At 42.3% G+C, this 13,048-nt stretch overlaps 1 protein-coding gene across 1 annotated transcript in view; it reads right to left on the bottom strand.

Moving 5' to 3' along the window:
- Positions 1-12,435, bottom strand: part of EGFL6 (EGF-like-domain, multiple 6) — a gene marked incomplete at its 5' end in the record, with an annotated part of 36,268 nt that extends 23,833 nt beyond the window's left edge. Inside the window, 5 exons of the mRNA XM_010155250.1 lie at positions 834-968; positions 4,320-4,439; positions 7,500-7,619; positions 10,447-10,539; positions 12,323-12,435. Coding sequence (XP_010153552.1) covers positions 834-968; positions 4,320-4,439; positions 7,500-7,619; positions 10,447-10,539; positions 12,323-12,435 — 581 coding nt within the window. The remainder of the gene's footprint in view (positions 1-833; positions 969-4,319; positions 4,440-7,499; positions 7,620-10,446; positions 10,540-12,322) is intronic.
- Between the last annotated feature and the right edge of the window lie 613 nt (positions 12,436-13,048).

The raw sequence follows: 13,048 nt of genomic DNA, 5'->3' as shown, positions 1-13,048 counted from the left end.
GGGTCATGAGTAAGCAGAGACCCTACCTACAGCCCGGGGAGGGCCCCACGCTGGAGCAGGCAGCTGCACCCAAAGAAGTCCATGACTCTCTGTGAAGCCCACACTGGAGCAGGCTCTGCCTGAAGGACTGCACCCCCATGGAAAGAACCCACGCTGGAGCAGTTCATGAAGAACTGCAGCCTGTGGGAAGGCCTCAGGCTAGAGAAGTGTGTGGAGAACTGTCTCCCTTGGGAGGGACCCCATGCTGGAGCAGGGGCAGAGTGTGAGGATCCCTCCTCCTGAGGAGGAAGGAGCGGCAGAGACAATGTGTGATGGACTGACCACAACCCCCATTCCCTCTCCCGCTGTGCTGCTGGGGGGAGAGGTAGGAGAGAAATGAGGAGCAAAACTGAGCCTGGGAAGAAGGGAGGGGGTGGGGGGAAGCTGTTTCAAAATCTGTTTTGTTTTGTCTCTCCCTGTCCTACTCTGAATTGCTTGGTAACTAATTAAATTGAGTTTTTCCTCCAGTCGAGTCTGTTTTGCCTGTGACCATAACTGCTGAGTGATCCTTCCCTGTCCTTGTCTCGCCCCACACACCTTCCCTGATATTTCCTCCTCCCCACACCTCTGGCTTTGATTAGGTTTTTCAAAAGGCCTGTGGCCTTTATCCTCTGAGAGAAAACCCAGAGGAAAATCCAAAGTGCAATCAAGAATATTCTTATAGTGACACCTTTTATCCAGTTCTGAGGCAACATCCCCAGACTAGGCCAAAAGGCTTTAGGCAATGACAGGAAAGATCCATAGTGTGCGAATGAAAAAGAATGAAGAAGGAAAATTCATGGTTTAAATCTTACCTACACAGTCGTAACGGCTGCTGGCATACTTCAGTTCATAACCAAGCTGGCACTTGCAGTAGTAGCTTCCAAAGGTGTTGACGCATCTGCGGTTGTAAGAGCAGACAGCTTTGCCAGTGGAGCATTCATCAATGTCTAGAGCAGGAAAGGGGATGCTGGTCAGATCCATGAGGTGGTGAAATGGGAAAGCAAGAACTAGTTGGGATTTGCACAGGAACGGTTTGGTCTTGCCTATCACAAGTTGTTTAATATGTAATTCCTACAATTTTACACATAGGGATGGCTTTTGCATGTGCCCATATGAATGAAGCAACAAAATGTGGACTAACTTTATGGAAGATTTTCAGGTCTGGCATGATAGGAGACAGGGTAACTGGCAGTGGGGATTCTCCCCACTGGGAGCAATGATTTGCCCTAAGGTCACAGAACAAGGTCAGAATGAACTCCACAAATTCCATAACTTCTCTGAGAAAGGAAATGTTGGAGAACAGTTTAAGAGAAAGCCCCAGAAACAGGAAACCAAGGGCAGCAGCAGCTCTTCTACTGATTCTCTGCACCTCCCCTTGCTGGGCTAAGTCAAGACACAGTGGCGAGAGAGTTTCCAGACTGCAAGGGGTCTGCCCAGCAAGGCAGATGACAGGGACAGACATTCTGAAGAGAGAAGGAACCTTGGTAGGGGAGGAACCTAAGAACATTATTCAACAACCATTGTAATTAGATGTTACTAATTTGATTTGTTTTGTTCTATCATCCAATTCAAAACAGCTCCGATTATGACATTTTGCGCTTGTCCTTCTCTATCACATTTCAGCACATAGCAGTGACTTTGCATATATTCATCATGCCATGCTGCTGCCCTTTATGGCTTAGAACTGCTGTGAAGTGTTGCTGGACACCACAGTCGGTCTTTTTATCATTCCTGCCATTCTTTTACGTGCTTAGATGATCAAAGGGAAGTGGACAACAATAGAAAAATATTTAACCAAACCTGCAGTCAAAACCCCTCTTTGGGCCCATGGTACACATGCCTGATGAGGGCCTCTGTTCCTAGCCTCCGGGGCACTCCCACACCTCTCCAGGTTCTCATTTTCCTGTGCCTCTGTCAGGACCACGGTTTGTCACAAGCTCAAGGAGAAGCCTGCTGCACTCGACCCTAGCATGAACCTTATGTCCACAGCGAACACTAAAACTCACTGTACTCTTAGAAACAACAGGTTTAGTTTTACTTTAAAATTCTGATCTATAATTGTTATTTTTTTCCATGAACTGTGCTTGTGTAGAAGAGGATAAGTGAAACACATCAACATGCTGCTCTGCAGGTCCAGAAATAATGCAGCTTCTTAGAAGGATTAAGCTAAGACTAATTGCCAGGGATCTTCAAGTGTTTATCTGTTTATTGTGTTTCTGTGACTAATACCAGAGTATTAGAGTATTTTATAATCTATTAAGCATCCATTATGCTATACAGCAGGAAGATGCTCTCTCTCTCATTTTAGAGATGGAGAACTGATGACATACCACAAGTCATGCAGAAAGAAGAGGTCTGGTATTTGCAACCATTGGACATATCTCTTTGTCTATTTTACCTACTATCATTTGCAGGTATATGTATCAGCATTCTTCCAAATCCATTTGAGCAGGCAAGGTAGATACAAATAAACTCAATACAAAAGAAAAAAATAGTTGGCTGAATAATTTACTGAATATATATACAAGAGAACAACTCATCTATTGTATTTAAATACATATGTCTACAATGTTCATCTTCAAATAGCTCAAATGATTCAGACATGCTAACTGCGACTGGTAGTAGCCCAAAAACCTTGCTGATTACTCAAAGCAGGACATTTTCAATTACAAACGCAATTCATTCGAAAGAAACAAATACTGTTCTCTTGAGCCAAGTATCCATATGGGTTTATTTGATAGCTCACAGAAATGATAAAGCAGTTCCAGGCCATATGACCTTCCTACATGATGATATTACAGCTGTGTGTTAAGGAGAACAATTCATACAGTAATAGCCCTTTTACACAGCAGTGTCTCTTGGTCGATGCACTTAATCTTTTGCTTGAAATGTGAAGTATAATATTGACTTGGCCACTGGAGCTAAAATTATTTTTTTTATGTTGGAATGTTAAATAATGTTTTAGATGTTGAGAGGTTTAAGCTGTACAAATCGTTCAGCACGTATTGGTAAGCAGCATCTGAAGTGGATTAGCTACTGTTACTCATTGTCTGTCAGGTATCATGCCGAAGCTGCTCTTTATGATCTGGAGGACTTGCATCACTGTGACAGAAATAACGTTAAAAAAATGGGAAATCATCAGTATCATTAGGAATGTTGCTAAAGACATGTTAGCAAATACCACCTGTTGCAAAAAGTTTTCTCACAGAATCACAGATGGGTTGAGGTTGGAAGGGACCTCTGGAGGTCACCTGGTCCAACTCTCCTGCTCAGGCAGGACTACCTAAACCTGGTTACCCAGGACCACGTCCAGGCAGCTTTTGAATATCTCCAAGAATAAATTTCCATTCTCTATTTTCTTTTGTATTTTGGGCAGCTCTGGGGGAAAACAAAACCAACCCACCCAAACCATTTCCCAGCTGCAATCTTCAGTATTCTATACTTGCCTGAGTGGAATAAAGGTTAAAAAAACCCAGAAAATGTCATTCTTTGGGGTTGACTAGGGGTGTTACCCATTTAGAGGCCTTGTGATACCAGAAATGAAAGGCTAGATCAGGAAAAGAGGAAAGTAGGAAAGAAAGGAAGGGGGAAGAAAGAATTTTGTGGCTGATCTTTGTAATTGTTCAAATTCTACAAGTTAGCATTTTACATAAAAATGTGCTTACTGATTCAAAAGGACAACTTGCATTTCCAAAATTAGCTAAAGCTATTCTAAAGAAGAAATCTAGAACTGAAAATTCTTTTGGGTTGTTTTTTTTTTTCCCCCCACAATGCTGCAGCACCACTTTGTCATTACAATGTAAAACCCGTATCACAGAACAGAACTAAGTGTTCTAAGTAATGCTTTCTTCATCACAGGAAACATCCAGGTTAAGTGATGTTGAGACTTCTGGAGAAAGATCTGGAATTTTGTATTGTGGTTTATCACAACAAAAGAAAAAACATATCCAAACACAACCCCCAAATCCTCTATTGCATTATGTCAGTAAGACAGGTTCCTGCAGGCAAAACGTTGGACCTCAGAGAAACAGGATCAAACTGAATCTGTTAATGACTCCTAGTTATGTAAAAAAAATTAATTATTTATTGGGGATGGGACTGACCCAAAATAATTACACGCCCAATATTAAAAGAACAGTTTTTTTAAAAAGCATGCAAGCTTTACATCACACTGTGAGTTAACAGGAAGCATTATTCAAGCCAGTGAGGAGAGCTAACCACTTTTTACCTTTCCCCAGACTCTTAAGTTATCTGAGATCCTATAGAAGAGAAACTGGGAGAGAGCTCTCTAACCATACCAATGCAGGTCCTTCCGTTTGGTCCCAACTGAAGGCCACCTGATGGACAAAGACACTGTACCTCCCCTTTGACTTCTTCACATCCATATTGGCAATTCACCATGGCACATGTCCTAGAACCTGAAAAGTGTATTTAAAATAACAGAAAAAGCAAAATTTTAGGCTGGGATCACACACTTAAAATTCAGTTAGATCTGGATAAATGCAGAAAATTAGTCAGATCAAAAAAATTCCGTTCATCATTAATCAAGCTCTTTATACATTAATAAATTAACAAGTCAGTAGTCCGTGAGATAGATCTTACATTCCCCCTCCCCTTCACTTTGTTCGTTCCTTATTTTGCCCTTATTCCTTCTTTTGTCTGTGATTCCAGTTCTGTGACTTCTTACTATTAACTTTTTGATTCAGAGACAGAACTGCTTGAAGTAGAAAAAAGGGTGTTTGTTTATTTTTACATTGTTCACTGCAACAGTTTTACCATACAGAAAACTGCTCTTTGGCAGCGAAGAGCTTACCATTGAATGTGCTTCTAGTAGATGAACACTGAACAAATTCTAGTACAATTTGATTTTAAAAACTCTTTAGCCTCATGGACTTAGGAATTGCCCTTTACTTTGACCCTTCATGGAACAGATGTTTGACTCTAAAGAAGCACCAGCCAAGTTTTGGTTGCCACAGGTTGGTTAGAAGTGTGAATTATTGGAGGTGACTTTGATTAGCCTCTAAATAGAAATGTAGGGTACAGATACTGTCCGAGGCACCTATGAGAGGTTAGAAAAGTAGAAGTGTATTAAGTATATAGTAGATGTTTCTAAAATCCTGAAGATATCCAGGAAGCATTAGCATTACGATGCCAGGAAGAGAAGTAGAAGATGGAAGTGTTTACTGGAAGATATGGAGGTGTGTGCAGAGGAAGTATTTTCCAGCCACTTCACTCTGGTTGTGTTCAAAGAAACAGAACTACATATAGGTTCTTTGTAAGTGAAAAGCCCGTGTGGCTGCAGATAAGCCTGACTGCTCAGACTGGGTGGACTTTATCTTGCTAAGGAGACTTATATTGTGAAGAATTTGACTCAAAAGGAGCAATATTATGCTCAAAATGTTTGCCTGAATAAAACAATGAAACATCTACAGTTGGTTAAATAACCTAGCATTTCACCTGAGCACAAGCTTAAGTTAGCATCGAGTGACACAGGAGGCTAGGAGACTTAACCAAGAATAATCTCTACTTGAATAAATAATTTACTACTTCATTTCATAATCATAGTTTCAATTCAAGAAAATAAAGGCTCTTTGGAACTGGAAGGTGGCAGATGGGTTGGGTTAACAAAGCACTGGCTGGATGAATGTTTTTTTGCCTCCTTAACTAGAGCTGTGAAGGATTAAGACTTCCCTTCTATAGGAAACGGTTTTCACCCTCAAATTTGGTTTCATTCTGTGTTTACTGGGGTTCCACTGAGAAATAATGTTCCCGAGTGCCAAAGTAAAACTCAAGCTACAGGGCTCACAGCTGCTCAGGTAATTTTTCATATATATTCGACACTGGCCACGACTGCCACTGAGAAATACAGCGTTTTGTGCTGGCTTAAGTAAGGGACGGTGCAACTGCGCATTTGGTACAAATTTGGTACAAATGCAGAGTTTCTTAAATTGGGAAAATAGTCCTGAACCAAGACTGGCTTAAAACGAATGGAGCAGAAATATGAAATTACAGTCAATCTCATTTTCTGAAGTGGTTCAGAAGCACGGAAGCAGCAGGAGTTAATGCTCAGAGCAGAGGGAGTGAGGGGTGGACAGACCAAAGCTGCTGCTGGGCTCCAAAGATAGTTTGTTTTGGCCACAGTTCTGGCTTCTGCCAACTTCAGCTGTCTGTAAGACAGTGGCCTTACTGAGAACTGCTCCACATATGATGTCAGCAGATACTCCAATTATCCTGGAAGAAACGGAAGGAGTACTTATCTCTTTCTCAGGGAACTCGGGGCCCTGCAGCTGTTGTCTGCCAGTGATACCCACCACGCTTAGCGGTGCGAGACACAACTGTGAGCTGTGCTGCAGGGAAGGGAAACCCTCCAAAAGGTCTGGCCCCAGGCACCCTCTGCAGCAATTTCAGTCTCAGTGCCACGAGAGACAGCAGGAGCTCTGGCTTTTCTACCAGCCCCAGAGCTGCAGACCCTGTACTCTTGCGAGCATCTGCCAAGGCTGGGTATTTTTCCATTTATCCCAACAATGACTATCAAACTCGCTAGATGGACACCCTGTCTGGTGACTGGTTGTCTCCAAGGTTTGGAGATCAAAGTCTTTCAGAGTTTATGGTTCTCTGTCACATCCATGGGAAAGGTTGTGCTGCAGCCCATACAGCTAGGGCTATTGCTTTAGGACAGACCTCTCAGACAAATTATTCCACTGCTGACAGCAGCTAGCTCCCTTGTCCAACTGATGCACCTGCTTCAGTCCAGTGGACTCCAGAAAGAGCTGTCACCATGTTACCTAGGGTTTTGTGAAATTCAAAGCCAAAATATCTCTATGAAACAGCTCAGGTGAAGTAAAAAAAAAAAAAAAAAAAGTATTTTCTACAAACAAAATAGTGGCATTGAAAAACACGATGCTTCCCAGGTCTGAAAAATCAGGTTGGTTACGAAAGCGGAATACTTCCCATTACATGCTGGCTTAAAGACAAAGAAAAGAGGAAGAAATACAATTTAGATAAGCCTTAACTCAATGAACAAATGTTTGAAAGAAGCTGGTGGCAGCTATGGGAAGCATATCAACACACAGATAAAATAAAACTGGTCAGTGAGCACAGAAAGGTAAAGCAAAGAATAATGGCATGAAAATCAGTGCAGTAGAAAGTAGCCTGCATTGGTGCATTGGACAGATTTGTTCAGGACTCTGCACCAAGGTTATGCTAGCTGTCCTTCATCTGAAGTAACACTATCAATCATTTTTACATCTAGCAGGACCAAAATTCCTCTGAACACCAAAATACAAGTACGACCTAGTTTACTTTACTCAGATACTGTCAAATAGAAAGCTTCTTTCAGCTACTGACGGTACGAGAGCCCTGAGGCAAAGACCTTAACCTGAATAAGCTAAATCCATTCATCACAAGAAGAAAATCTGCTGGGATCAAATGTGATTAGATAATTTTGGTGTGCCTGTCCTATCGGCTCTACTACTTACTTGCACATGTGCCATCTGGCCTAAGCATGTACCCGTTGAGACAATAGCACTTGTAGCTGCCATGTGTATTCATACATCTGTGTTCACAGGGACGTGGTTTCAGCCCGCACTCGTTCAGATCTGCAGAAGTCATTGGAATGAAGTGAGTGCTGGGTTTATATACATGCATTCATACATATAGATGGATAAGATTGCCTAATGCCTTGAATTCCCCACAGTAAAATCGCCTGAATTGAAAACAAGCCAGCTCCTTGGAAGAGGAGAGTTTAGCAGACCATCTGGCTGAAAGACTGCTAGCAAAACTAACACACACAGACATCTACACCTGAAAAACTAATGCAGACTCTGGCCACATCTGGCAGCTTGTTAGGAAGAGGTGGAGGGGAGGGGAGAGAATTGCATTTACTCTATTTTCTGGGAATTATTTTTCTGGATTTCTATGATTCTAGCTGGAGATTTTAGTCCTCCAGCTGACGTCTGTACTAGACAGGCCAAAATGTGAGACTGAGAACAGCAAATCAGCTTGAGATAAAGGGAAACAAAGATTTTTTTCTTTAAGCTGCACACTGGCACCAAGGTTATCAGTAGCAAAAATGAAATACAATATACGATAAGAATTGTGTGACTTTAAGAAGTACAAATCTCAAAAATCTCAAAATCCTGAGAATAAAAGCATCCTAAATCCTTCTCAAAAACCAGGATTTAAAAGGCTTTTCAGAAACTAAATTAATTTCAAATTCCCAAAAGCTATCCTTCATAGGGAGAAAACCAGAATCCTAAGGAGTTTTGGTTTGTGTGGTACAGGCAGAGTAGTGCTGGCAATGGTACTGGTCCTATGATAAGGGGACAACATCTGCGCTTGGGACTTTGTGAACTGACACCTCTACCTCTTGTATTGTGAAGTGTGAATAGTGAACAGACAGAACTCATTAACAGAATGCACCAGCATATCCAGCCCAGTAATATAAATTCAGTAAAGATGCAACTGTCCAAGCACTGAGCTTGTGCAGCTCTGCTTCTAATGGGAGAAGCATCTGTTCTCATGTCTGCAGACCACAGAAAAAAAACCCAGACCATTCAAAGCATAAACTCTGTGGTGGTTATATATGTACAGAAGCATTTGTTACAGCTCAGTCCAGGGAATAAAGAGAGGTCTGGATTCTGTTATTTAAAGGTAGGGTCTGTTTGAAAAAGGACAGCCCATCAGCTTGCAAATAACAGTAGATTTTTGTGCTACCGTGGCTCCACTAAATAACCAAGACTCTCAGAACAAAGGAACTGGAAGGGAACAAAAATGATATCACTTAGACCATACATTTTCAAAAGTGCTTAGCTGCACCTGTCTTGCACAATGCACCGATAGCATACTTAGGTCTAAAAGTGAACCTATGCAGATAAGGCTTATTTAGCTCAGACTCAGTGGCAGACTCATGCAGTCTCCTTATCTCTGCTATTTTAGTTAGCTCATGTTGAGCTTGCTCAGCATGGCATTCTGCAGCAACGACAGACCGAAGCTACATCTGCCAGTAAATTAAAAGTGGCTCTGCGCATTCCCGGCTGCTGGAACACGACCATGACCACCTATATGGCTGTACTATTGAAATAGCTCCGTGACATTTCTGGCCTGTGCCAGCCACCACTTTACCAAAACATTCCCGGCCGTGCTTCAGAAGGTAGAACAGCCCAGGGAGCTAACAGGCAGTTTGCACATGTAGGTCTGTGCAGTGCTTCCACCAACCCTCCAACTCTGCATCTACCGCAAGCGTGCGGAACTTATCTACTTGCATACGGAGGGCGTATCAAATCCAGCTGGAGTTACTGCATGGAAAGCACATAAAAGCTGGGGCTTCTCTGCTGCCTTTTGGTAACATTTAAGCTGCAAAATATTTTTTTGAGGTCAAATTTGTGTGTTTAGGGAATGAAGTGGTAAGTGGTACCTACATATCACATAGAACCACAGCTGCTGTTTCACTTTCCTCCCTAGTGGTACCGAGGAACTGACTTCACCCCCTAAAAACAACATCAGAAGTGCAAAAATATGGAGTTTTCCAAAATACTTAACCGTCTAGCTTTATAGAATCTTTTTGTAACATACTGTGTAATTAATGGGTTGTTCTGACTCTGAAAAATGTGTGTTTATTATGTCAATGCAACATTTTCAAGCAAAGACTGCAGGTGCTTAGGAAGGTAGCAAGGATAGACCCATCCACTCATGTGGCCTTTATGCCATGCTTCCCTCCCAGCACCTGCAGTTGACTCCTTTGCAACGGAGTAGGTTGGCCGCTCTCCATGTACAGTGACCTGCTCCTTCCATCTGATCCAACACAGGGGTCTCCTACATTGGAACAGGAAAAAAAAAGGCCGAGTTCTCACCAATGTGTTAGCTGAAATATACCCGTGTCTAATTGCAAGTTCATGGAGGGAAAGTGGTCCATTCAGAGTTTCTGAACACGCAATTCTAACGACTCCCAGTTCTGTGTTCTCAAAAATACCAATCAGCATACGCGAACAGATGGCATTGGCCCAGACAGCTTGAGAAATTCCATGCCCAGCATAAAATTGCATGTCTTTCTGATGAGAAAGTTAGTTAAGAAAGTAACATGGGTTGCTAGTTAAGAAAACATGGGTTCTGGATTTGATTTCTGTCTCTTCTAATAATTTCCCACACAATCTCTTCAAGCCTTAACCCTCTGACTATAACTATGACAGTCTGCCCTTGTCATCAGCCCACAGGAGATAAAAGAGTTCAGACTTCTGTGTGCTGAATGAGGCTTACAGCTTGCCTGGGATGCTGGAGATGCAAGAGCCTTAAACTCTAAGCTCTTCTACGTAAACAAGAAAATATTTTGTTTTACTATTTTGGAATATGACACAAACCATAGTACAAAATAAGGAGACAGTACACCAACAGTCTGCCATCTGCAGTAATATCCCCATGCACACAAACCTTGTTTACAGGTTTTCCCTGCAAATCCAGGGAAACATTTGCATTTGTTTGGTCCCGTGCACTCGCCATACTTGCAGCCATGTTCACAGATAGCTGGGGGAGTCAGGCAGAGAAAGGAGAGAGAAAGTGAAAAAGTTAGAAATAGTCTACTTAAGAGCTTGTGCCTTGCTTAGTTGCCTAAAAACTTGTTACACAAGTTCAACATCTTCCATACCTCTCCCTCCAGTTTGGGCACGGTAGCTACTGCTCAGTACTTTATTTCTGTTTGAGCAAAGTGACACTAGCATGGATTACATGAGTGTCTGCTTTTCCATGTTTGTAAGCACCTGCGAAAGAAGGGATTCCTTTTCACTCTCTTCCTCATGCTTTTTCTGCCACACTTACGATTCACATTTAGTTTGGTACTCTTGCCCTTTATCCTGTCTTTAAGACACCTATGTGAGAAGCAGCTAGCCAGCAGCTTGACTTGCCACGCTTGTCATCTGGAATAGGAAAGAGGCAGTATCACTCTCCTGCAGCCAAAGGAGACACACTACCCTACAGCAGTTTTCCAGTCTTGGGTCTCCATGGAGATCTCTCTCTTGGAGCGTGTCCATCCCATGTTGGAACATCCAGAGCACATCTGTCAAATGATCAGGCAACTGTCCTTACCACACACCCCTGCCAGTATAATTGCATCAGGTTTACAATGACTTGAGAGCTGTGCTTAACCCGGATGATTTAAAAAGTAAAAAAATTTCTGACTCCCAGACCTTTGGATCATTAGTCAGAAAATAAATGTTGACTTTTATAAGGCTCCTAAGATCAATATGACAGTCAATATGAGGATTATTCAGGAAAAGCAAACCAAACACGCATTTAAATCAGGACCAGCTCTGGAAAAACAGCAAAACAGCATGCACCAGGATGCACATCTTGCAACCTCGTGTACTCAAGCTGCTATGCAAACTAAAGGAGATAGGAAAGTGGCAGTGTTAGTTACTATATAGTAAAATTCATAATTAAAATTAATCCTTCTGAATTTAAGTATCTTCCTTACATTTAAAGATCCATTCAGATGCACTGATCCACTGACTCTGCAAATTAAGGCATTTTTAAAGGTATTTTGGCATCTTTCTCTTTTAGATGCCAGTATGTTGATTTTCAGCAATGAACAACCCTAAGCTCCTACTCAAACTCACCAGATACACAATGCCAAACTCTCTGGGACAACAGGTGTGAATTCTGAAAAAGATTCCTAAAACATTATCTTACGATTTTGTTGTGTTTTGCCCAAGTACAGCTGGAGAGATTCCATATCATCTTCTCCTTGGGATCTGTAGACCATTTAAGACATTTCTAATTTGTAAGAGTCATCAACTCTTCATTAAGCCAGCGATCCACAGAGCAGAACACTGGACAGCTACCCACGCTCAAGTCAGGTGCACTTATCACTTAGGTTTTACTTATTTTAGAAAGTTAAAACCTCCTGGTTCTCAGAGGATGTGTACGCTGAGGATGAAGGGTACCAACTGATAGAAAACCATTGTAGTGGTCCATATGTCACATCAGGAAACACTGCATTTTTTGGCACTTCCTCGGTAGCTGTAACAGCACCGGCACTGACCAGGGCTATGCAGGAGGTTACAACAGATGGTCCCTTCTGGACCTAAGGATTTTTTAATGTGTTTCATTGTTTCGTGTTATTTACCCAAGGCGCTGCTGATTTTAGGGGGTGGTCTCTCAGACACGTTTTATTCACTCTCTCACAGCATGAAGAGATTTCACTCCTCAAAAGTTTTTTTTCTGTAACCTCTAGCAGACACATACGAAATCCACTTATTAGTACCACATACACAGCCACGGAGAGGAAACAAGCATAAAGTGTTAATGTTACCTGCGCAGTGGCCCTTGTTGTTCCTTTTCCAGCCATAACAGCAATCCAACCTAGAGCCATAGCGACACACCCCAGGCTGGCTCACAGTCACCAGCTGCCCACGAGCTCTTGAGCTGTGTAAGGAAGGATAAACACTAACTCCAGCAGGCAAATGCACTTCAATCCATTGCTCCGTACACTCCCTTGTACAATTCTCTTAGGCTTTAGACACCGCTGGGCATTTTCATTTCACCAAAGCTAGCAGAATGTTCCTGGACAGGAATGCAACGTTGCATTTGGTTGGAGAAACAGAGGAGATGGGAGTGTTTCACCTGCAATAAATTAACTGTGCAGCATAAATCCTTTCTAATGAGAAACACAGCAAAGGCAAAAAATACAGCCAGGTCCCCTGTGAGAATACGTCGTTTTAGTATCAGCGAAGTCAATGGGGCTACTCCAGCTCATGCCACGTGAACAATCTGGATTGGATATATGATGCCATACCTGACAGCGCAATTCCTTTGGATGGTGAAATACCGATTCTACAGAAAAGCAGCTTTCTGAACTTCAGTCAGCCCCATAAAAACAGGGACTAGCAGGCTTGTGTATATACAGATTGATTGTGTAAGTGCAGACAGTCCCGTGCATTCTGGTTGCGTGGGACTCCCTGACCATAAAAATCAACGTTCATTTAATCTGCCAATAAGCCCAGGGGGTTCGAAGTCACTGTACAGATCAACAGCTGCA

The sequence above is a fragment of the Eurypyga helias genome, unplaced genomic scaffold (assembly GCF_000690775.1).
Source record: "Eurypyga helias isolate BGI_N326 unplaced genomic scaffold, ASM69077v1 scaffold8867, whole genome shotgun sequence".
Lineage (NCBI taxonomy): Eukaryota > Metazoa > Chordata > Aves > Eurypygiformes > Eurypygidae > Eurypyga > Eurypyga helias.
The sequence above is the reverse complement of the archived record's forward strand: the minus strand, read 5'-3'. Positions and strand labels throughout refer to the sequence as shown.